Genomic DNA, 21,491 nt, shown 5'->3' with positions numbered 1-21,491 from the left:
GCCCTTTCCGCTCCTACATTTCCCACAATGCAACACGGTGGACGCTGAGGCGCCGGGCTCCACGCGCGGCAAAAGGGCGCGCTGCGGGTCGCGGGTCGCAGGGTGGCAGCGTGAGCCTCGGCTCGTGGGCACTCGCGGCCCGTGCTGACCTGTGAGCTCGGGTGGAGTGACGAGGACTGCGAGCGTCCCCGGAGCGGCTGAGGGAAGCGCCACAGTGCTCCGCCAGCCCTCCCTCACGGCTGAGTCCCTGTTCGCGCCCGGACGCGGTCCTGCCACCGCCAAGATAAAGGGCGCTAGTCCTTCCCACTGGAAGCTCACAGTCTCGTGGGGAGCCGGTGAGGTGACGCCAGACTAGAAAAGACCTATAAATGAATATAGGGCTTATCTTTCTGTGTTTACTAATATGCCTCTCAGCTTCCCTCCAGTTCTCTGACCGTCTCTAACAAATAAAGGGGGGAGGGACTTTATTCCTGGTTTCGCTGTGCTGTGATCCAGGAGAACAGGGGTGAAGTATGGTTCCTTTGTCATCTTTAGCCCTAGAATAATGACTTCAGTTGTGAGTTTTGCATCGATGAGAGGGTAATGGGCTCTTTATGGAGCCCTTGTGCTTTAGATCCAAAAAGATACTGGTGGCAAGAGGGAGTCAGTACCTCCACCTTCAGCAAAGACCTCTGTTTAGCATATCTGTTCACCGTTGGATCCAGAGGTCCTGGCCACAACCAATATGCTCTTTGCCCTAATACAGTGACCCAGTATAGCTTTTTCCTTTTAATTCCATCTTAGAAAATGATGCCTTAATTCCCAAGTTCCAGTAAGTAAACCTGGCCAGGGATCTTAGCAGTTGACTTTGTGCAGAAGTGATCCTGATTAGCATTCACCAGAAACCCCAATAATGAACCCACTGTACTTTAATTTATATATAATTATATTCTTAGATGTACTTTAACTCCAGAACCACACTGATGGATTTTGAATCTCATTTTCATTTTTTATTGTCATCCAGTTTACTGTCAACAAGTAATAACAACCAGTAACATTTCATACCCAGTAAGACAGCCAATGGAAATAAATGAATAGGTTTGTTTGTGGCAGATTTTTTTGTTCTCTATCCCCAGGTTTCATATGGTGAGGCATCCAGGGTTTAATTTATCTGGGAAGGAAAAGCGCTCAAAGTCCCATACAGAAAATTCTTCAGTTGTAAGAATGTCAGAAAGATGGATTTCCAAAGCCAACAGTCTCCTGTAACATGTGTATTTCTGCAAGCAGAATCTCATCTTTCAATTTTAGCTGCAAAAGAGGAAGGAAGGGGACACATGTCATATCTGATATACTTATGTGGAGACTCCTCATTTCTGGAGCCCTGGATAAAGAACATAGTTCCTTCGGATGGAAATGGCTATATTCCCTATTTCATGGTAACTCCATTAAAAAAACCTCAGAACATTGTGCTGGTTACATGGATAGTTTCACTTTATGAAAACTCATCAAGTGGTATGAACATTCACAGTTTGTGTATTCTTTGTAAAAGAACTTTAATAAAGTTTATTTTTAAAAGATTCACATTATCACCCACTATATCTTGACTAATGTATACTATCCCTATTTGGCAAGTGACAGAAAGGAATCAAAGACATTAGATCGGAATTTAATTTTGGAATCCAGATGTTTAGCAGAGACAGGTGGTTGTCTACTGAATACCCACTATCTCCTTTCTTTTCTAAAAAAAAAGCCTTCATTTCTTTTCAGGGCAGCAATGCAGCCAGCTAAAGAGCCATATTTCCTGCTTCCCTTGCAAAGGAAGAGTTATGACTGATGTGGCCAATGAAATGCAAGTTGAAATCATTGCTCATTAAAGGGAGGTGAAATAACTAGCATGAGCCCTTTGTCCTTTCCCTCCATTTGTTTTTTATTGTTCCTGAAACATGGATATAGTAGCTGAAGCTACAATGACTGTCTTTCAATTCTAAGGAATGGGAACTGTATGCTATGATTGCTGGAGCAGAAAGCTAGAAAGAGGTTGAGTCTCTGATTACATTGTGGAGCTGTGGTACCAGCCCTGAATTCTTCACTAGATGAGAAAAACAAAATTTGTTTAAGCTACCGTCTTTCAAGTGACTTACAGTTAGTAACTGATAGAATAGACCAGGGGTTGGCAAACCACTGTAATGAGCCAAATCCAGCACTCTGCCTGTTTTTGTAAGTAAAGTTTTTGAAACACACCCATGTTCATTTGTTTGTGAATTGTCTATGGCTGCTTTTTTACTACAAGTCAGATTGTAGTAGTTGCAATAGAGACTGTTTGGCCCACAAAGCCTAGAATATTTACTATTTTGTCATTTACAGGAAAAATTTGTTGACCCCTAGACCAGACCAGCACCTTCATTTTACACATGAGGAAAATGAGGCCCAGAGAGGTTAACACAGTATGTTAAATGGCACAACTAGGACCATAAGTCAGTTCCTGACTCCCAGGCCATCTGTCTTTCCCTTAAACCATATTCTCTAAGAGGTATAAAAAAGATCCCCTATGGTAATATGTGGGTTGTTACTCCAAACCCAGCAGCTCTATGATAATGGAAAAGATAGTAAGAAGAGCCTGTAGAAAAATATTCACATCATGAAAGGCAATAAAGTCCTGAATTAAGCCAGTACTTTCCTCCCAGTTTCCTAACCTCAGTACAGTGCAGACAAACAGCAGAGGCATCTGCATCATACCTTTATCGTGTACTTGTAAGCTTGCTCAGCTTCCAGTTGCCGTCCAGCCTGAAAAAAAGTAGCAGCTGGTGAGGATGATATAAACATGGTGGGAAAGTCCATTGCCAAAAACTTCTACCTAAAACAGAGGACTCCATACCTTCTCAGTTAGGAACCTTTGAATTCAAAGGTGAAGCAGGAAAAGGAAAGGTGGTAGGGAAAAGCATCTATATATGACATATATATCCCTTCTTCATTTCAAAAAGCTTAAAGATGACTTGTCCTCTTTTTTTTTTTTTTTTTCCCCTGAAAGCACCATGAGTCATTTGTTCCTCTCAGGATTGAAGCCATTCTGTTAATAGTAACTGACACTCACATAGCGCTTGCTTTGTGGTTTAAATTGTTTACATTGTTTCAAGTGTTTTACATACTTTCATCTTGACCCTCAAAACAGCCGTAGGAGATAACTATAATTCCTGGTTTACAAATAGAAAAATCTAGACACAGAGGATAAATAACTTGCAAGGGTTATGAAGCTAGTAAGTGGAGGAACCAGATTTATAATAATTTACTCTGGCACCAGAGTCTAAGTTTTTAACTTTATCTTGTCTCTATGCATTAGAAAAAGCAGATACTAGAATTACTTCCATTTAGATCTGGATATGAGATGAGAACACTACTCCCAGTTATTCTTTTAAAAAATTTTTTTTCTTAATCCTCACCTGAGGATATTTTTTCCGTTGCTTTTCAGAGAGAGTAGAAATGGGGGGGGGGAGGGACATCCATGTGAGAAAGACATATTGATTGGTTACCTCCCACACTCACCCGACTAAGAACAGGGATCAAACCTGCAACTGAGGTACATGCCCTTGACTGGAATTGAACCGAAGACCCTTCAGTCTGCAGGCCGATGCTCTAACCACCGAGCCAAACTGGCTAGGGACTCCCAGTTATTCTTGCATGAAGGAGTTAAATGAAAATAATACGAATTCACTATTATACTCCACAAGTTTGTGCATAACAAATTAGAGTATGCAAAGTCACTTGGGAAAGCTTAATACTTAAAAATACGAGATCCACAGAATGTTCAGGCTAGAAGGGAACTTAAGAGAATATCTAGTCCAATGTCCTGATCAGTGCTAGTCCATGGTAAGTTTATACTAGTTCACAAAACTTGTATTACCCAAAAGACTTTCCTGTATCTACACTTTGAAGTTTTCCCACCTGAAGTTCACTAATATCATGGACATCTTCCAGTATATCCTCTTTCCTATCACTATTACCTTTGTTATACTTCTGCCATAGGGAGGCTGACGCCCAAATGACATGAATTCTGGTCATTTATATAATGACCAAATCTGAAACTGATCAAACCTCAACTATCATGCATTAATGGCCATCCCACTGTCTCTTGGTTTACTTAGTTCCTCATCTCTTTGCCTTAGGATATTGTGTAAGGATAATAAACACTCACTTTCAGGCTGACCAGAGCCAGATATGCCCATACTTCAGCATTGTTGTTGTTCAATGCATTGGCTTCAGAGAGAGCTTCCTCTGCCTCTGTGATCTCCTCCAGCTTGACAAAAAAGATGTGTGAGTTATTAAGTCAACAGAGTTTTCACTTAAGCCAGCTGGAGTCAGCATAGCTGAAAATACTATGTCCAAATAACATTGTTGTATGTGACCTATACCAACAGCTTTCAACTTTTTTTTTTTTAGCAACAGAACTTGCACTATTTTAATTTTTTTAGAACTCTTTAAACAAAATCCTATGTGGTGGCCCAATATATAAACCAGTTAAAGGTAAAACGGCTCTGCTTAAAAAGCCAGGTAGGGGAATCTGGAACCCTGCCTTCTAGGCTCTCAACTTACACCCCTCTCTTCCTCTTTCCTCTACAGCAGTCCCAGCAGAGCATCCATGAAGTATGGAGTTTCAAGTGCCAAGGCTGGAAAACCAGAAGAATTTACTGTTGTGTGTGCACCATTCAGTGATTTCCCCAAACACAGTGGGCTATCAGAAACATTTGTAGTTTTTTCCTTTACATTCTGCATCCCTTTCTTAAGGTAAAAGTCCTACTAGCCTGTCAAAATACTATCATTCAGAAAGCTTCCTTTCCCCTAAAATTAGTTATTAGCAGCACTCTTGAGCAATCAGTACAATACTCAGCAACTCTAGGGTGCTTCCTGAGCTCTGGTTACACGGCTATCATCGTTGCTTCCTAAAACTGAGTTTGCTTTGTAAAATCTTCCAAAGACCACCTGAGGAAAGAATAAGGCACTCCTTTCCCCAATAAAGTAGTTCTTCATTTTTTCTGTTTCAGAAAATAATGGATTTCTAGGCCCAAGACAATATGAAGAATGACCTTTCCACAAAGCCCATGCCTTGGCTTACATTTTAAATGTTTCTGAGATACTGATTCATTATTCAGTCAACATATATGTGCTAAGGATTTACTCTGTCAAGCAGTATGTTAGATACTGGGGATAAAAAGATAGAATACAAGCCCTGCCCCCAAAGAGTTCACTGACAGATATATTAAAAAGGGGGAAAAAGCCCACCTAAAACACATAAGTAGTTCCAATAAATAAAGATTTCTATAATAAAAGCATATACAGGATATCCTCCCCCCAAAATGTATACACACTTTAACAGCTGATAGCTCCAATTTTGAAAATGAAATGTATTTTACTGAATACTGGCTTTATTCAAAATGTTTGTATACATTTTTTTGGGACATCCTATATATGATCTAGTAGAGGGACAAAGGAAAATAGTAATAATTCTACCATGAGATTAAAGGACACTCTGAGAAGAAACATTGCTAAAATAAACCTTGAAAGATAAATGGGAGTTTGTTAGCTGTACAATGTGAAGAAAGGCATTCCAGGTAAAAGGAGTATTATATACAGATGCATAAAATAGCATGGCATGCTCAGAAAACTCTTCAGTATGTCTGTGTAGCTGGAGAAGAGAGGTAAAGTGGTAAGACTAAAGAGTTTGGCAGCCTGGCCGGGTGTGGCTCAGCGGTTGAACGTCGACCTGGGATCCAGGCGATCCGGGTTCGATTCCTGGTCAGGGCACATGCCCCGGTTGCGGGCTGCAGCTGATCAATGACTCTCTCATCATTGATGTTTCTATCTCTCTCTCTCCCTCTCCTTTCCTCTCTCTGAAATCAATAAAGATAAATTAAAAAAAAAAAAAAGAGTTTGGCAGAGACCAGATCATATCACCAGGTAGTCTAATTTCTTCAAAGATTAGAGGAAAGGAAGGAAGGGTAACTAGAGAGTTTTTAGGGATGGTAGAGCAAAACGTCTCCCAGAAGCTGTAGTAGCTCCTCCTGAATATAGAAAGGCTTAATAAATATCAATCAGCTTCTTTAACTTAATTGAGTAGATTCTTCATATTCCATATCACTTTTTTTTCTTATAGATAACACAAAATTATGAACTTCCATACCAAATAATATGAATTTTGTTGTTGTTAATCCTTAACTAAGGATATTTTTTCCACTTAGAGTGGAAGCTGGGGGGTGGGGGTGGGGCAAGATCAAACCTGTAACCAGATACTTGCCCGTGACCAGGAATCAAACCTGCAACTCCTATGGTGCACAGGCCAATGCTCTAACCACTGAGAAACCCTGGCTAGGACTTAAATTTTTATTATATAGCTTCCTGGTTCAGGTTTTTGTGGGATTTTTAAAGAATGTTTTATTTTTCTACTTCAGATTGACCTTCAGTTTACTAAACAACTTTAAGAGCAACTTTTCATTAGAGAAAACTGCCCTGATTGCCATTTCACTGTCATCCCAAACTGCCAGGGTGCTTGAACGACCAAGGAATCAAGGTCAGCTGTATGCACAGGCTTAGTGCCAAGCCCTCATCCTCTTACCCGATAACAGGCAATTCCCAGTCCTAACCAGGTAAGGCATGAAGGTGATCTCTTACAGGCTTGCAGGTAGGTTTTCTTTGCCTTTTCATACTGTAGAAAGAAAGCACCACTAAGCTGTTGTTCTTTTGGAAGCTTCAAACCCTGCATTGCTCTGATAATCACAATGCTTCTGCAGTTGCACTCCAGACCAATCTAAGTTCAGTAAGTCCTGAGTTATATGTTTTTCTTTTGTTGTTGTTTTTTGTTTTATCTTTACTATTGAAAGTATTACAAATGTCCCCCTTTTCCCCCCATTGAACCCCTCCCTCCTTGCACCCGCACCTCCAGGCCTTCCCCACACTATTGTCTGTGTTCATGGTTTGCATGTAAGTTATTCTCTCTCCACCCACCACCCACCACCCACCACCCACCCCTGCCTTAAAACTTAATTGGGGGCGGGGAAGTTTTAGGTTCACAGCAAAATTGAGAAGAAAGTTCAGAGATTTCTCATATACCTCCTGCCCACACACATGCATAGCCTCCCCAGCTATCAACATCCGCCACCAGAGTGGTACATTTGTTACAACTTATAAACCTACATTGACAGTTCATTACCCAAAGTCCATAGTTTACCTTAGGGTTCACCCTTGGTGGTGTACATTCTTTAGGTCTGAACAAATGTGTAATGACGTGTATCACTCATTAGAGTATTTTTCCTGCCCTAAAAATTCTCTGTGCTCCACCTATTCTTCACTCCCCTTCCATAACCCCTGGAAACTGCTGATCTCTTTACTGTCTCCATAGTTTTGCCTTTTTTCAGAATGTGATAGTTAGAATCATGCAGTATATATAGACCTCTCAGATCAGCTTTTTTCACTTAGTAGTATACATTTAAGTTTCCTCTGTATTTTTAACATGACTTGATAGCTTATTTCCTTTTAGCGCTGAGTAATTTTCCATTGTCTGGATGTACCACAGATTATCCATTCACCTACTGAAGGGCATCTTTGGTTGCTCCCATGTTTTGGCCATTATGAATAAAGCTACTATAAACACCGATGTGCAGGTTTTTGTATGGATATAAATTCTCACCTCCTTTGGGTAAACATTAAGGAGCACAGTCCCTGCATATTATGGTAATATATTTTTAGTTTTGTAAAAATATCACCAAACTGTCATCCAAAGTGCCTGTACCATTTTATATTCCCACCAGCAATGAATAAGAGTTTCTTTTGCTCCGCATCCTTGTCAGCATTTGATGATGTCAATGTTCTAGATTTTGGCCAGATTTGGTGTGTCGTGGTATTTCATTGTTGTTTTAATTTGCATTTCCCTGATGACATATGTGGAGCATCTTTCCATATGCTTATTTGCCATTTATATATTTTCTTTTAAAAATATATTTGCATTGATTTTTAGAGAGGAAGGGAGACAGAGAGAGAGAAATATTGACATGTGAGCTAAACATCGATTGACCGGGAATGGAACTGGAAACCCTGCAGGACTCTGGATGATACCCAACCAACTGGCCAGGGAGAAATCTATATATTTTTGGGGGGAGGTATCTGTTAAGTTCTTTAACCCATTTTTAAATCAGGTTGTTTTCTTATCATTGATTTTTAAGACTTCTTTGTGTATTTCAGGTAACAGTCCTTTATGTGATATGTCTTCTGCCAATGTTTTCTCCCAGCTTGTGATTTGTCTTCTCATTCTCTTCACGTTGTCTTTTGCAGAGCATATGTGTTTCATTTCAGTGAAGTCTAACTTATCTGTTCTTTCTTTCATGGATCATGCCTTTAGTGTTATACCTAAAAAGTCAGCATCATTCCCAATGTCATAATAGATTTTCTTCTATATTATCCTCTAGGAGTTTTATAGTTTTGCATTTTACATTTATTCTATGATTCACTTTGAGTTAATTTTTTTTCCAGGAAAGAGACCACTGTATTGCCCATCTGAACAGCTGCCCAGAATGGGTGGGGCAGGAGGAGCTGCGGCTTGTTCTGGACAATAAGTGGATGTGGGCCTTGTCGCTGAGGAAGGTGTTTTCCTGCAGCAGGTGCAGAGCTGGTCCATGCAGAGCAGCGCCAGTTGAAGGTGAAGCCACACCGTAGTTGAGCAGGCAGCTGAAAGAGGCCATGTACAGGTCGGAGAAGCACACGAGGCGCCTTGAGAAGTAGGTGGGGCTGTGAAAGGTACGGAAGATGCTCCCAAACTGAGCGTTGAAGGCCTTGCTGAGACACCTCAGCTCCTTGGTCCAGGCAGTGAGCACCTGCCTGGCTCGGCATCCGGTAGGTCTGCCTGTGCTCCGGCAGCCACGTGAGCGCCTGTCAGCCAGTGCATATACTGCTCCGCGCCCATGATGCGGGTTCCAGCTTGGACATGAGGGCGCCTGGGCGCCTGCCGAGCCGGTCACTGTAGAGGTGGTCTCCAAAGCAGAGCACACGGCCGCGCCACTCTGTCAGACGCAGGAACTCAAGCAGGTTTCCCTGCCAATAGATCTTGCCCTTTTCCAGGCTCCCACTGGAGCGAGCCGTTCTTATCAAGTTTTCTGAAAGGCCTGCGTGGGTCGGTGAAGAAGCTGGTTGGTGTCCGCCTGGACGATGACCACATCCAAGACCTGGCACCAGTCGGGACCCACCATGTGCGCATCCCCTTGTCCACGAAATGGAAAGGACTGTTGGTAATGAGGAACAGCTGATTCCCACGGGCCACCAGGCAGCCCAGGGCAGTGTACGTCTCATCCCCTCTCAGGATGTACTTCTCCATGCCCCGCTCGATCCACTGGTACCTGAGGCCCTTCACTTGCATGTCTCGAATGGCATCTGTGACGTCGGTGTAGAGGTGTGCTTGGTCAGACTCCAGGCCATGGCCCAAGAAGTGGTATAGCACACAGGAGATCACTGCCAACTCCGGCAGAGGGAAGATGTCCATGAACTGCTTGATGGGGGCCCCTTGCCGTAGAAGTCGCTCATCTGGTACATGGGATATGCTGGGTTCCTCCATATAGGTGGATCACCTCCTCATCTGGCACAGGCTGCAGGCCCCTCCCTGTAGGCCATTCCCAGTTGCACATAATGGAAGGCATCAGTCTTCATCAGAAGGCGCTTCTGAATGTCATAGTGGAGGCCACGGATAGCCAAGCTGGAATTGTAGTCATGCGTCCCAATACCCGCTGGGTACTTTAGTGATCAATCGGGATGTCACAGGCGGCACTGAAGATCTCTGGGTGCAGTGAGTCTGCGTACTGGGCCAGCGTGTAGTCCTAGTGGAAGCCACAGACCTCAGCGTCATGCAGGCTGATCTCACTGTTGGCACAGATGGCCACTGGGTTCAGGAGACTGCAGATCTGGGGGGTAGGAGGTCGTGCACCAGTCTCCGCATGTCTTGGTAAGGAGCCCACAGCTGAGCTCGGCGCCACCAGCAGGTGCTAGGGCAATCGCAGAGCACAGAGCCTCAGGGCTGTGGGCACCGGAACCGGGGCGATGCAGCCAGGGCAGGAGGGAGAAGACGAGGCGGCCCGCGGCCTGCAGTGGCCTGGGCACGGCAGCCAGTGCCATGCGACCGACCCAGCCCCACACCTGCCAAGCCCGCTGTGCGTGCCCATGGAGCCCACACCCACCAGCTGGTCCACCACCCTCCAACTGCCACTTTAATTTTTGAGGGTATAAGGTCTGTGTCTAGATTCACTTCTTGCATATGGATGGATGTCCGGTTGTTCCACCACCATTCGTTGAAAAGATTTTCTTTGCTCCCATCATGTTGCCTTTGCTCCTTTGTCAAAGACAGGTTGACTGTATTTACGTGGGTCTATTTCCAGGCTCTCAGTTCTGCTCTGTTCACCTATCGATCCGTTTGCCTGTTCTTTCACCAATACCACACTTTGTTGATTATTGTTGTGGTGTCTAGTGAATCTTGTAGTAGGGCAGGGGGTCAAGTCTTCCACCTTTGTTCTCTTTCAATGTTGTATTGGCTTTTCCAGGCTTGGATTGTACTTTATGTCTTTTCGGGGAGCTACTGCAAGAAGACTAGTGAGAGGAGACGGATAGATGAAATTAAAGGGCAGACTTTGATGTGGAAGCAGTTCCAAAGACATTTTATAGTCTTCGAGAGTTCTAGGTGACCACAGTGATTATCTGAATTCCACCTAGACTGTATGGATTACCACCTTTCACTTAAAAGTGACATCATGTGGTGAGATGACAGATGCAGAATCTCTGAACTAAGGAATATACTTGATAGAGCTTCATTTTTCTGAGAGTCTATTCCCTTATCATAAAATGTCTTAGAAGCCTTCAATAGTACAGGAGACATTTAGGAAGAAAAAAGTAGCAGGCCTGAAAGGACCACTTCTTGTCCTGTATCTTCAGTGTGAGAGATGGAACTATAGCTGGGCCTCAGCAAATAGCCTGTGAACTCTCTGTCAAGTGACTGTGTAAGTCAGCAGCTCTGTGAAGGTGCAGCTTGCAATGACATCAGAAAGCTTTTTCTTATTTACTTCACTGTAATTTTTCTCTTTCACACTTATGTGCACTTTCCTACTCAAATTCGAAGGCATTTAACTTCTTGTTGCTGTTGTTTTATTTTAAATATAAAGAAAACTAGGTGTTTGGAGGAGGGGATGGAATAAAATCAAAACAAAAGCACAGAATCAAAAGGCCTTTGAGAGAATGTTGATAATTGTTGAAGTGGGATGATGGTCCATGTTAGTTCATTCTACTATTCTGTTTACTGTGTGTGTATCTGAAATTTTCCGTAAGAAAAAGTTTCTTTTAGAAAGCTTTGGGGCATTTCCTAAAATATGGAGAGGAATTGCTAGAGTCAGATCAGAGAGCCCTGTGAAATGGGGTTAGCGTCCACTGAATTAAATATAACCCTTTGTGTTGAGGAGGAAGTTTAGAGAATTAATTTGAAGCCCATGACACTTTCCATTGGTTAAGGCAAGCTAAGAATATTCCCACTACTGCTAATAAAGAAAATTAGCTAAAATAAAATTTATTGAATTCTTAATGACTTTTTAGTATCATACGGGTTAAAACCACAGACTAGTATGAGACTGCCTGTGTTTAAATCCTGTTTCTACTAATTACTGGTTATCTGATGTTGGGCAAGTCCCTTTACCTTTTGATATAAAAGTGCCATTATCATATTACTGTTTTTAGTCCACACGGATGTTAATACTTGACTATAGTCAAGTCCCAGACCATGACCTGATTTACGTGGTGATTCCCCCTCCTCTGCCCCTCACCTCTTTTTCTTCCAGATAGATGTGCCCCAGTCGCAGGAAGATGAAGTGCATCTCAGAAGCATCCACTACGAAACTAACAGTTCTCTCATAGCATGCCTTGGCCTCAGCATGATCTCCACTCAGAAAATAGAGATGGCCCTTCAAACCCCAGACATTAGGGTTCTGAAAAAGTGAAGAACAAATAGTACATGGGATGAGGTGGTTTTTAAAAGTACATTAATGAGCTTGGTCCAGCATTTAAATTTAGATTAAGCCTGCCTTCTTTTTCTAATAACACTCAATTAGAAAGGGCCATTTGGTTGCACTGGAGGAGATTCTTTGATGTCTGCCCTCTCATTTCTTTCTTGCATTCTTTAAAGCCATTTTTTGTCTTTGAGGTAAATATTAAGAAAACAGTGAAGCATAACAATTATAGTGTTCACAATTAGAAAAATAGAAGTCCAGAAATCTTGAAATAGACAAACTATCTGCTAAAGAGCTGTCCTTATCTTTTTCTCAGCCCTCTGCAAAACTCATGATTGCTTAAGAAAAACAAATGGAAAGAAATAGATAGATGAGTTAACTGACAACTGAAGACACCCCTCCCCACCTCTGGTAACCAGAAATTTACCTGTGATATGGCATCACCACCTTTAAGAAAGCCTGCTCACCCCTTCCCACACTAAACTCAAGAGGCTCTAGCAAAAGTTATTACCAGGTAGTCCATCTGGGCTGCTTGCTGAAGGCATTCCTCTGCCTTGGCAAAGTCCTTCTTCAGAAGGTGTGTCTGAGCCAGCACCAAGTAATACTCACAGCTGGGGCCTCCTTGAGGGCATAACAGCTCATGGGCAAGCACTCTGTGCACATACTGCAAGGAAAAATCAGATTATACGGAACATGTAAATGGCAGCTTTATGTCAGTTACATAGCTCTTATGGTTAAAGATTCTGTTTCTGATAATAAATAATAAAGAACGTATTATAGAATGAAATTATTATCAACTTCAAAAGGTTAGAGGTGAATTATAAACATTCAGCACATCATGGTTCCATCACCAGCTATTCACTTAGTCACAAATATACTTTTCCAAGTGAATAATGGGCAGTATGACACAATGCTGGTCTTGCTGGTCATCATACTAGATGGGTTTTAACCTGTATTTGTTATGCAGCAGACAAAGACATTTCATTTACATTTACCCATGAGATAATATTTTCAGGCAGTTGTAATTGTAAGGAAACTGAAATTGAGACAAAACCTCCCTTTCTAAAATTCTAGACTCGAGATCTTGGAAACTGTGTCTGTTTCTGACACACTCTCAAACATTTATTATGTTCATTAGTTTTATACTTAGAGCTATTCTTTATTTTTAATACTATATGAGGCCTGAAAATTTAACAAAATCACAGGTACTTGCTAGCAGAGGGGGAAACCCTTCTTTCCCCTCCCTTCCCATCTCAGCCTGTAATATAGAAACTTCCTCTACCACTTATACCTTCTTACGAAGTACTGGGGGAGGCTCTCCAGCTGTTCCTTCTACCTGCGTTCTAGCTCTTTGACATGGGCAACAAGGAGGCAGAGAGCCTCTTTCTCTATTGGGAAAGTTTAATGTGGCCCACTCCCACCCAGTCCACCATTCTTGTCCTTTCTTGAGCTTGCCCACACTCAAGTGTAGCATGCTCTCTGTAGGATCAGTGCCAACTCTCTTAGCTCCTGAATCTTGTTGTTCTCTCTCCTACTGCTTGTTCATGGATATATTTCTTGTTTCCCATGTGGGAGATAGACCTTGTAGGATGCTCTTCTCTGGGAGGAGGCTGCCATTCTCCAACTGTCCCACCTGTGACAGCACGGGTAAGTCAAAATCTGAAACCGCTCACATCTCCAGCCCAGTTTCACCAATAAAAATTTTTAAATATTTTATCCCCCCATTTAGCACTGTGTATCTGTTTCAGTTGTTTCAGAACCTGAAAGGGAAAAAGGGTATAATGAGGCTGTGAACCCCTAACACTCATATAATATGAGCCCCCATAATAAAGTGACATCAGTCTACATATGACTGAGAGTCTGAATTTGCTCTGCTGATATTCTACAGGGAGCAGACTTGTAGTGAGGTCTTCTGATGCACTCTGTAGAGAGTGGCTCATGCTTGGATGCTCATCCCATTGGATTTACAGTGTGCTCTCAAAAGCATATTTGATTTCTGTGTCACACACCTTTAAGTTTGCAAAAATACCATTATGAATAGAATAGGTAGTTCATTAAAATCTTTCCACTAACTTGCTCTTTTTCAAATACTGACCTGCACAGCATTGACCTTCATCAAAAAGCGTATGGTCTCCATGAAGATGGTCGTAGGAGCTTGGGAAACACCATAAGGGGTAGGATGGAGAACAGTCGATGAATCTTGACATTTTGATGTTTCAGAAAATAAATTAAAAGAATAGATGATTAGATGTAAAGGAAAAAATATACGAAGCTCAGACACACTAATGTAGCAGGGAACGTATTCTAATCTAATATATGAGAGAGATTATAACCTGGGAAGCAATAGGTTGCTCCATACCAATGGTCCCCAAAGAGGAGATCTCAAAGGTTCTTAAGGCTAGTCTACTGGTGGTTCCAAATGCAAGTCACAACCAAATAAAAGGATTTTTAAAAGTATTAAGATTTTCCTGAATGTGAAACACAATCTATAGATATTCTAAAAGTAAAGAATCATTGTTAGAAAATCGTAGATCTGTAGTTGGCTACTTTACTGAACTAAATACAAGTCCTTGTTTATTGAAAGAGTTGGATTTCAGAGCCTAGCCTCATATGAAGGCACTTGGGCAAAATGACAGATAAACTAATCAATTTCAAACAAGTTAAAATTGTCATTTTGGTAATTAGGAGTTTTCATTCTTGTCTAGTTTGTTTATATCCCTCTTGCAATTGGAAATCTTTATTCCTAATTACCTCTTTTTGCTGGTATCTCCTTTGTAAATAGGTTGGATAGTTTTTGGCTGACTGTTGGATCCTGAGGTGGTATAGACAAAGGTGGTTCTTGTGACTGTGACTGCAGTTTGGGGGCTTCTTCAAGAAATCCATCTTGAAGAGATAAGGGAGCTCCTGATCCTAAATAGATTAAATTTTAATAAGAACAAAAAAACCTTTCCTACATTGACTACTAAAAGATTATTACAGAAGATAAAACACAATTTTCAAAGCATAAAAAACATTCCTGAAATACTGCATGAACAGACTTGTTTTCCAGACTTTTTATATTTCTGAGTAATTTAAAGAGTGCAAGCTAAACTGATAGCACATCTTTTGTTGCTATAACTCTAGTTCAACCCTGCTGCTAGCCCAAGACATGATAATGTCAGATATCTATTATAAAAGTTACTTGTTAGATCCAGATTCTCAAAAATCCAGGTGAAAAAATTAACATATTTTTAGATAATATTAAAATCCCTGAAGAACAGGAATTCTAATCATCTTATTTAATCATCAGTGTTGAATAACAACAACAACAATATAAAACTAGCTGTATTTTATTGTGACTGTATGCCAGGTATTATACTAAGGACTTTAATATAAAATCTCATTTATTTTTCACATGAGATATTTATTATGCTCCTTTAAACCAAGTGAATCACAGATATGTGTGTATATATATATATACATATATATATATATTTTAAATATATCTTTATTGATTTCAGAGAGAGGAAAAGAGAGGGAGAGAGAGACAAAGAAACATCAATGATGAGAGAGTCACTGATAGGCTGCAGCCCACAACCCGGGCATGTGCCCTGACTGGGAACCGAACCCCGATCGCCTGGATCCTAGGTCGACGCTCAACCGCTGAGCCACGCCCGGCCGGGCAAATCACAGATATATTAAATAATTTGCTGAAGCTCTTAAACATGCCTTGCTGCCTCTCAAACAAACACTGTTTGGTGAATAAATATAAAAAGCAATGACAGGCAGGAAATGAGCAGTGCCAGCGGGCTCTAAATTAGAAGAGGCCACTCAGCTAGAGCAAAACATATGGCTTTGAAAAATAGGTAGAAATTGGATAGAGAGGGAGAAGCATTCAAGACTACAGGCAAGTCACTGGCAAAAGCATAGAAGTAGTGAGCTAACTTACTTTACTTGGTATTGAGGACTGCATAGAGAAAATGAAGGAAAAGGTACATTGGGACTACACTTACTGACATTTGAATGTTAGGATTTTTCTTCTATAGGCAAAAGAAGACTGTTACAATGAAGAGTATTGAGCAGAAAAATTAGATGAAAGTAGTATTTTTATGAAGATTAACAGTGTGATGTAGCAGTAGGAAAAAATGTGGATGGAAACAAAGGCCGTGTTAAGGCTATTATAACAGCATGGACATTTGGTAACAGAAAGATGCAAAAAGCATTTGTTTGTTTCTGTTTTTTTCCATTGCTTTCCAGAGAGTGTGGAAGGGGGAGGGGAGGAGAGGAGGGGAGAGAGAGAGCAAGAGAAAGAGAGAGAGAGAGAGAGAGGGAGAGAGAAACATTGATGTGAGAGAGACACATGGATTGGTTGCCTCCCACACAAGCCCCAACCAGGGCCAGGGATCGAGCCTGCAACCGAGGTATATGCCCTTGGCTGGAATCAAACCTGGGACCCTTCAGTCCATGGGCTGACACTCTAAGCACTGAGCCAAACTGGCTAGGGCAAGAAACATTGTGAAAGAGAACCAACTGGCTTCGGGAATTAACCTGATATAAGGATGGAGGAAACTCAAGAAAGAAAGGAAGAGGAACGGGGATGAGATACTGAGCTTAATATAAGGATGCCTAATATAAGGATGTAGTGTCAATTTAGAAGATACGGAGTTGAGTTTACTAGTAGAATAATCCAGCTGCTGGTTTCTGGGGAGATGACAGGGTTAAAGATAGATATTTGGAACTGTGAGGTAGGTGGCCTCTTAGAAAGTAAGACTGTATTATTGGGAAATGATTATATCTAATGAGTGTGACAAGAAAGAGAAGCTAACAGAGGAAACCCAAACTGTCAGAGATGTAGGGGGCAATCTGACTTGTATTTTAGGAAGGAGAGTGGTTAAATACTGCAGACTGATCATTGAAGAGTAAGTGATGATCTTAACGGGGGAAAAATTGTTAATCAGCTTTTCCGAGATAATAATTTACATATTATAAAGTGTTCACTTTTAAGTGTATATTTCAATGCATTTTAACAAACATATACACTTAAGTACATAATCACTATCACAATCAATTTACAAAAGATTCTAATAGCCCAATTAATTTTTATGTATGACCTTATATTTAGGTCTTTGATTCATTTTGAATTAATTTTTATGTATGCAGTCTAGTTTCATTCTTTTGCATGTAGCTTTCCAGTTTTCCCAGCACTATTTATTGAAGAGGCTTTCTTTTCTCTATTACATATTTTTGGCTCCTCTGTCAAAAATTACTTGCCCAAATACATGTGGGGTTTTTTCAGGGCTCTCAATTCTGTTCCATTGATCTGTGTGTCTGTTTTTCTGCAAATACTATGCTGTTTTGATTACTGTTGCTTTACAGTATAATTTGAAGTCAGGGAGTCTGATACCTCCAGTTTTGTTTGCTTTTTGTCAGAATTGCTTTGGCTATTTGAGGTCTTTTGTGGTTCCATACAAATTTGATGATTTTTTTGGTTCTATTTGGTGTGTTTTTTCAATGACATTGGGATTTTTATGAGGGTTGCATTAAATCTGTATATTGCTTGGGGTAATATGGCCATTTTAAGTATGTTGATGACCAGCAGATATACAAACAGATGCTCAACTTGTCCTGGCTGGGTGGCTCGGTTGGTTGGAGTGTCATCCCAGGCACCAAAGGTTGCAGGTTCGATTTGCGGTCAGGGCACATACCTAGGTTGTGGGTTGAAATCCTGGGTCTCGGTGAATATGGGAGACACGGATCGATGTTTCTCTCTCACATCGTTGTTTCTCTTTCTCTCCGAGCACTTTCTTTAATCCTCACCAAGTATAAAAAATCTCTCTAAAAATCAATTTAAAAACACCAGAAAACATACTTGGGTGAGGATTAAAAAAAAAAGATGCTCAACTTCACTAGCTATTAGGAAAATGCAAATCAAAACTACAATGAGATACTGTCTTGCACTTGTTAGAATGTCTATTATCAACAAGACAGGTAGTGACAAGTGTGGGAGAGGCTGTGGAGAAGGACCCTCATTCACTGCTGTTGGGAATGTAAACTAGTAGAGCCACCATGGAAAACAGTACGGAGGCTCCTCAAAAAATTAAGAATAGAGTTACCATATGACCCAGCAGCTCCTCTTCTGGGTATCTACCCCCCAAAATTAAAACATTTATTCATAAAGATATATGTATCCCTGCAACATTCATGGTGGCCAAGACATGGAAACAATGAAGTGTCCTTTATAGATGATTAGCTAAATAAGCTGTGGTACATATATGCAATGGAATACTACTCAGCCTTAAAAAAAAGATGAAATACTACCATTTGCAACAACATGGATGCATCTTGAAAATATCATGCTAAGCGAAATAAGTCAGATGAAAAACATCAAGAGCCATATCATTTCACTCATGTGGGCTATAAAACTGAAAACAACAAATGAACAAACAAGACAAACAAACAATAACTTGTAGACACAGACAACAGTATGGTGGTTATCAGAGGGAAAGGGTGGGAGAGGGGTAGTAAAGGGGGTCAAATATATGTGTGTGGGGGGGATCCTCTGTCTGAAACAGGTTAGTAGCTCATTGTTTGGGATGTAATCTGTGCACTCAAAATTGAGGTGCCGTTGGTGAGAAGGAATCTTTTGCCAAACCCCACAGATAGTGCTCCTGTCAAAGAAAAAAAATCCTCCTGAACCACATATTCTTCCATTTCTTACAGAAAATTCAGCTCCATTAAAATCTATGGGACCACCACCGTGTATGCAGTCCAACACTGCACAGAACATGGTTATGCAGCACGTGACTGTATAACATATCATTGAAGATAATAAAAAGACATGAGTAGTATAAGGATTCAGAGAAAAAAGGTAACAGCGCCATTCCTGGCAGATGATAATCAAATTTGAGAAAAAAATAGAATTAATAACCTATTAGAATCAATGAGTCAAACAAGATTGTCATATGCAAGTTAAATCTAAAAAACAATAGTATATAGTAAAATCTAAAATGCATAAAACCAATAGCTTACACTAAAAAATACCAGCACTGACCAACTAGGAAATATAATTAAAATAAGATCCTATTATGATAGCAATGGAATCTATAAAATATCTGAATTTATTAAACAGGACCTCATTAGGGAAAATGTTAAAACTTTAATAAAGTACACAGAGCCTGGATGGATGTGGCGTCGACCTAGGATCCAGGCAATCGGGGTTCGATTCCTGGTCAGGGCACATGCCCAGTTGCGGGCTCGATCAATGACTCTCTCATCATTGATGTTTCTATCTCTCTCCCTCTCCTTTCCTCTCTCTGAAATCAATAAAGATATATTTTAAAAAAACTAAAAATAAAGTACACAGAATATGATCTGAGTAAATGGAAAGATCTTAACATACTTGGATGGAATAGTTTAAATAACATATACATGTTAGTTATCCCTAAATTAATCTATAAATTCCATATAGTCTAAATAAAAATTTCAAATGAATTTTTTATGTACCTGATAAATTCACTATAAAATCCATATAGATAAATAACGGTCCATGAATAGGTAAGTCAGGTATAAAAAAGGCAAGTAAATTAGAGAACCTTATACACCAGATATTAAGGCATACTACAACAGCACAACAATAAAAAGAGTGATATTGTTTTAAGATCAGACAAAAAAGACAGAATAGAGAGCTCAAAGACATATATACCTTAAATCTAAGCAGAAAATAATTGTTTAATGGTTTTGGCAAAACTAGGTCCCTATATGGAGAAAAATAAAATTGGATGCCCAACTAGCATCACATTCGAAGATGGAATCGTGATAAAGATCTAAATATAAAATTAACATGATAAACTTAATTGAAGAAAATAAGACTTGAGGCAGGAAGAACTATTAAAACAAAACTTCAAAAGCACAAAATTACAAAGGATAAAGGAAGTTGAACAATACAATCAACTAATTAAACCCAATTGATATCTAGAGAACACTCCACTCAACAGCAAAATACACATTTTTTTCAAGTGTTTATGGAACATTTATCAAGGTAAATCATATTCTGGACCATAAAACAAGTCAAAATAAATTTAAAAGGATTCAAATCATACAAAGTACGTTTTCTAATGACAAATTAGAACTAGAAAAAGAAAAATATATGAAAAAATTCCCAACTATTTAGAGAATAAAAAACATTTTTAAGTAACCCATGATCCCAGCCATTCAACTCCTAAGTATTTATCCAAAAGAAATGAAATATATGTCCATACAAAGACTTGTAGATGAATATCCATAGCAGCTTTATTTTAATGGCCCCAAACATCTATGAACGGGTGAATATATAAACATATTGTGGTATATTCATATAATGGAATACTATTTAGCAATATAAAGGGATTAACTCCTAGTATAGACAAAAGCATGTTTGAATCTAAAAATAATTATATTTAAGTGAAAAAAGACGAAAAGAGAACATACTGTGCAATTCTATTTAATTCTAGAAATTCTCAAAAATTCTAAATTTTTCTAGAATTCTGAAATTCTAGCAAACTCATCTATGGTGACAGAAGGTAATTGGTGGTTGGCAACAAGGGCAAGAGAAAAAAGATTACAAATGGGTACAAGGAAAGTTTTGGGGATTTTGGATATGTTCATTATCTTGATTGTGATGATATTTTAATGGATATGTTTATATGTCAAAATTTATCAAAATGTACATTTAAATATATGCAGTCTCTGAAATGTCATTTATACCTCAGGCAAACTGTTGAAAATATATGCATACAAAATAACAATATGCAATAACATAAATAAAATAACATATGCAAGAAACATAAATGAAAACACACATATTCAACACAGCAGAATGACTGATTTCCTAAAGCAGAGAAAAGGAGAATGGCAATAAAGAACAGAAAAAGGAGAATGTACAAATAAACTAGTTTAAGAATCACAAGAGAAGGACCTTCCATGTATTTACTCTGCTAGAATAATACTCCTTTTAGGGGAGAATAGAGAGTTAATTAAAAACAAATACACTGAATAGCAGCAGTAAGAGCTTCAGACTCTCAAGCCTATGAATGAGGAAATATTTGGAGGCTTCTTCCCTGGTACCCCCGGCACAACTCAAAACCCCACCTATGTATCCACTTTACAGATATTTACTCAGTGCCCACTATGTGCCTGGCTCTATTCACAAGGCCAGTAATTTTTTTCCAACAGCCACTAATCATCTCCACTCCTTGGACCTACCTGCTGGGGCTTCCACCTTGGTCGCTATTGTAGAAGAACCACTAGCGATTCTCCAGGGGCTTAAACTGGACTCTACTTTCCCTCCCTCTTCATTGTACTCTACGGTGCCAGTGCTCTTCTGCTTCACTACTCGGGGCTCACCGCACTCTATGGTGCCAGTGCTCTTCTGCCTTGTTACTTGTGCCTGAAGCTGTTTGAAGCCCTCATGAAATGCCATTTCCATTCGAATATCATTGTTTTGAATTTCATAGTATAAACCTGAAGAAAGAAAGATGCTGA

General features: G+C 40.1%; 1 protein-coding gene, 1 long non-coding RNA gene and 1 pseudogene across 4 annotated transcripts in view; 1 reads left to right on the top strand and 2 right to left on the bottom strand.

Annotated features, from left to right (window-relative positions):
• Positions 1 to 37: 37 nt before the first annotated feature.
• On the top strand, positions 38 to 6,949 carry LOC148091509 (uncharacterized). Of its 3 annotated transcripts, XR_015715634.1 has the most exons (4): positions 38 to 335; positions 1,116 to 1,415; positions 4,594 to 4,758; positions 6,420 to 6,949. It is a non-coding gene; the product is annotated as an uncharacterized LOC148091509 (long non-coding RNA). The 3 variants fall into 3 exon arrangements; XR_015715635.1 differs by having other exon boundaries at positions 38 to 1,415; positions 6,513 to 6,949; XR_015715633.1 differs by having other exon boundaries at positions 38 to 1,415.
• CFAP70 (cilia and flagella associated protein 70) overlaps positions 971 to 21,491 on the bottom strand; it is an 83,925-nt gene continuing 63,404 nt past the window's right edge. The window contains 9 exon segments of the mRNA XM_016224088.2: positions 971 to 1,287; positions 2,716 to 2,763; positions 4,169 to 4,270; positions 6,584 to 6,673; positions 11,811 to 11,972; positions 12,505 to 12,657; positions 14,089 to 14,192; positions 14,745 to 14,903; positions 21,213 to 21,470. Coding sequence (XP_016079574.2) covers positions 1,207 to 1,287; positions 2,716 to 2,763; positions 4,169 to 4,270; positions 6,584 to 6,673; positions 11,811 to 11,972; positions 12,505 to 12,657; positions 14,089 to 14,192; positions 14,745 to 14,903; positions 21,213 to 21,470 — 1,157 coding nt within the window. The 3' untranslated portion in view covers positions 971 to 1,206.
• On the bottom strand, positions 8,478 to 10,169 carry LOC107545787 (5'-nucleotidase domain-containing protein 2 pseudogene; annotated as a pseudogene).

This window comes from Miniopterus natalensis, chromosome 14 (assembly GCF_054644295.1).
Source record: "Miniopterus natalensis isolate mMinNat1 chromosome 14, mMinNat1.hap1, whole genome shotgun sequence".
NCBI classification, from domain to species: Eukaryota; Metazoa; Chordata; class Mammalia; order Chiroptera; family Miniopteridae; genus Miniopterus; species Miniopterus natalensis.
Note: the sequence above shows the minus strand (reverse complement) of the source record. Positions and strands in the feature narration are given on the sequence as shown.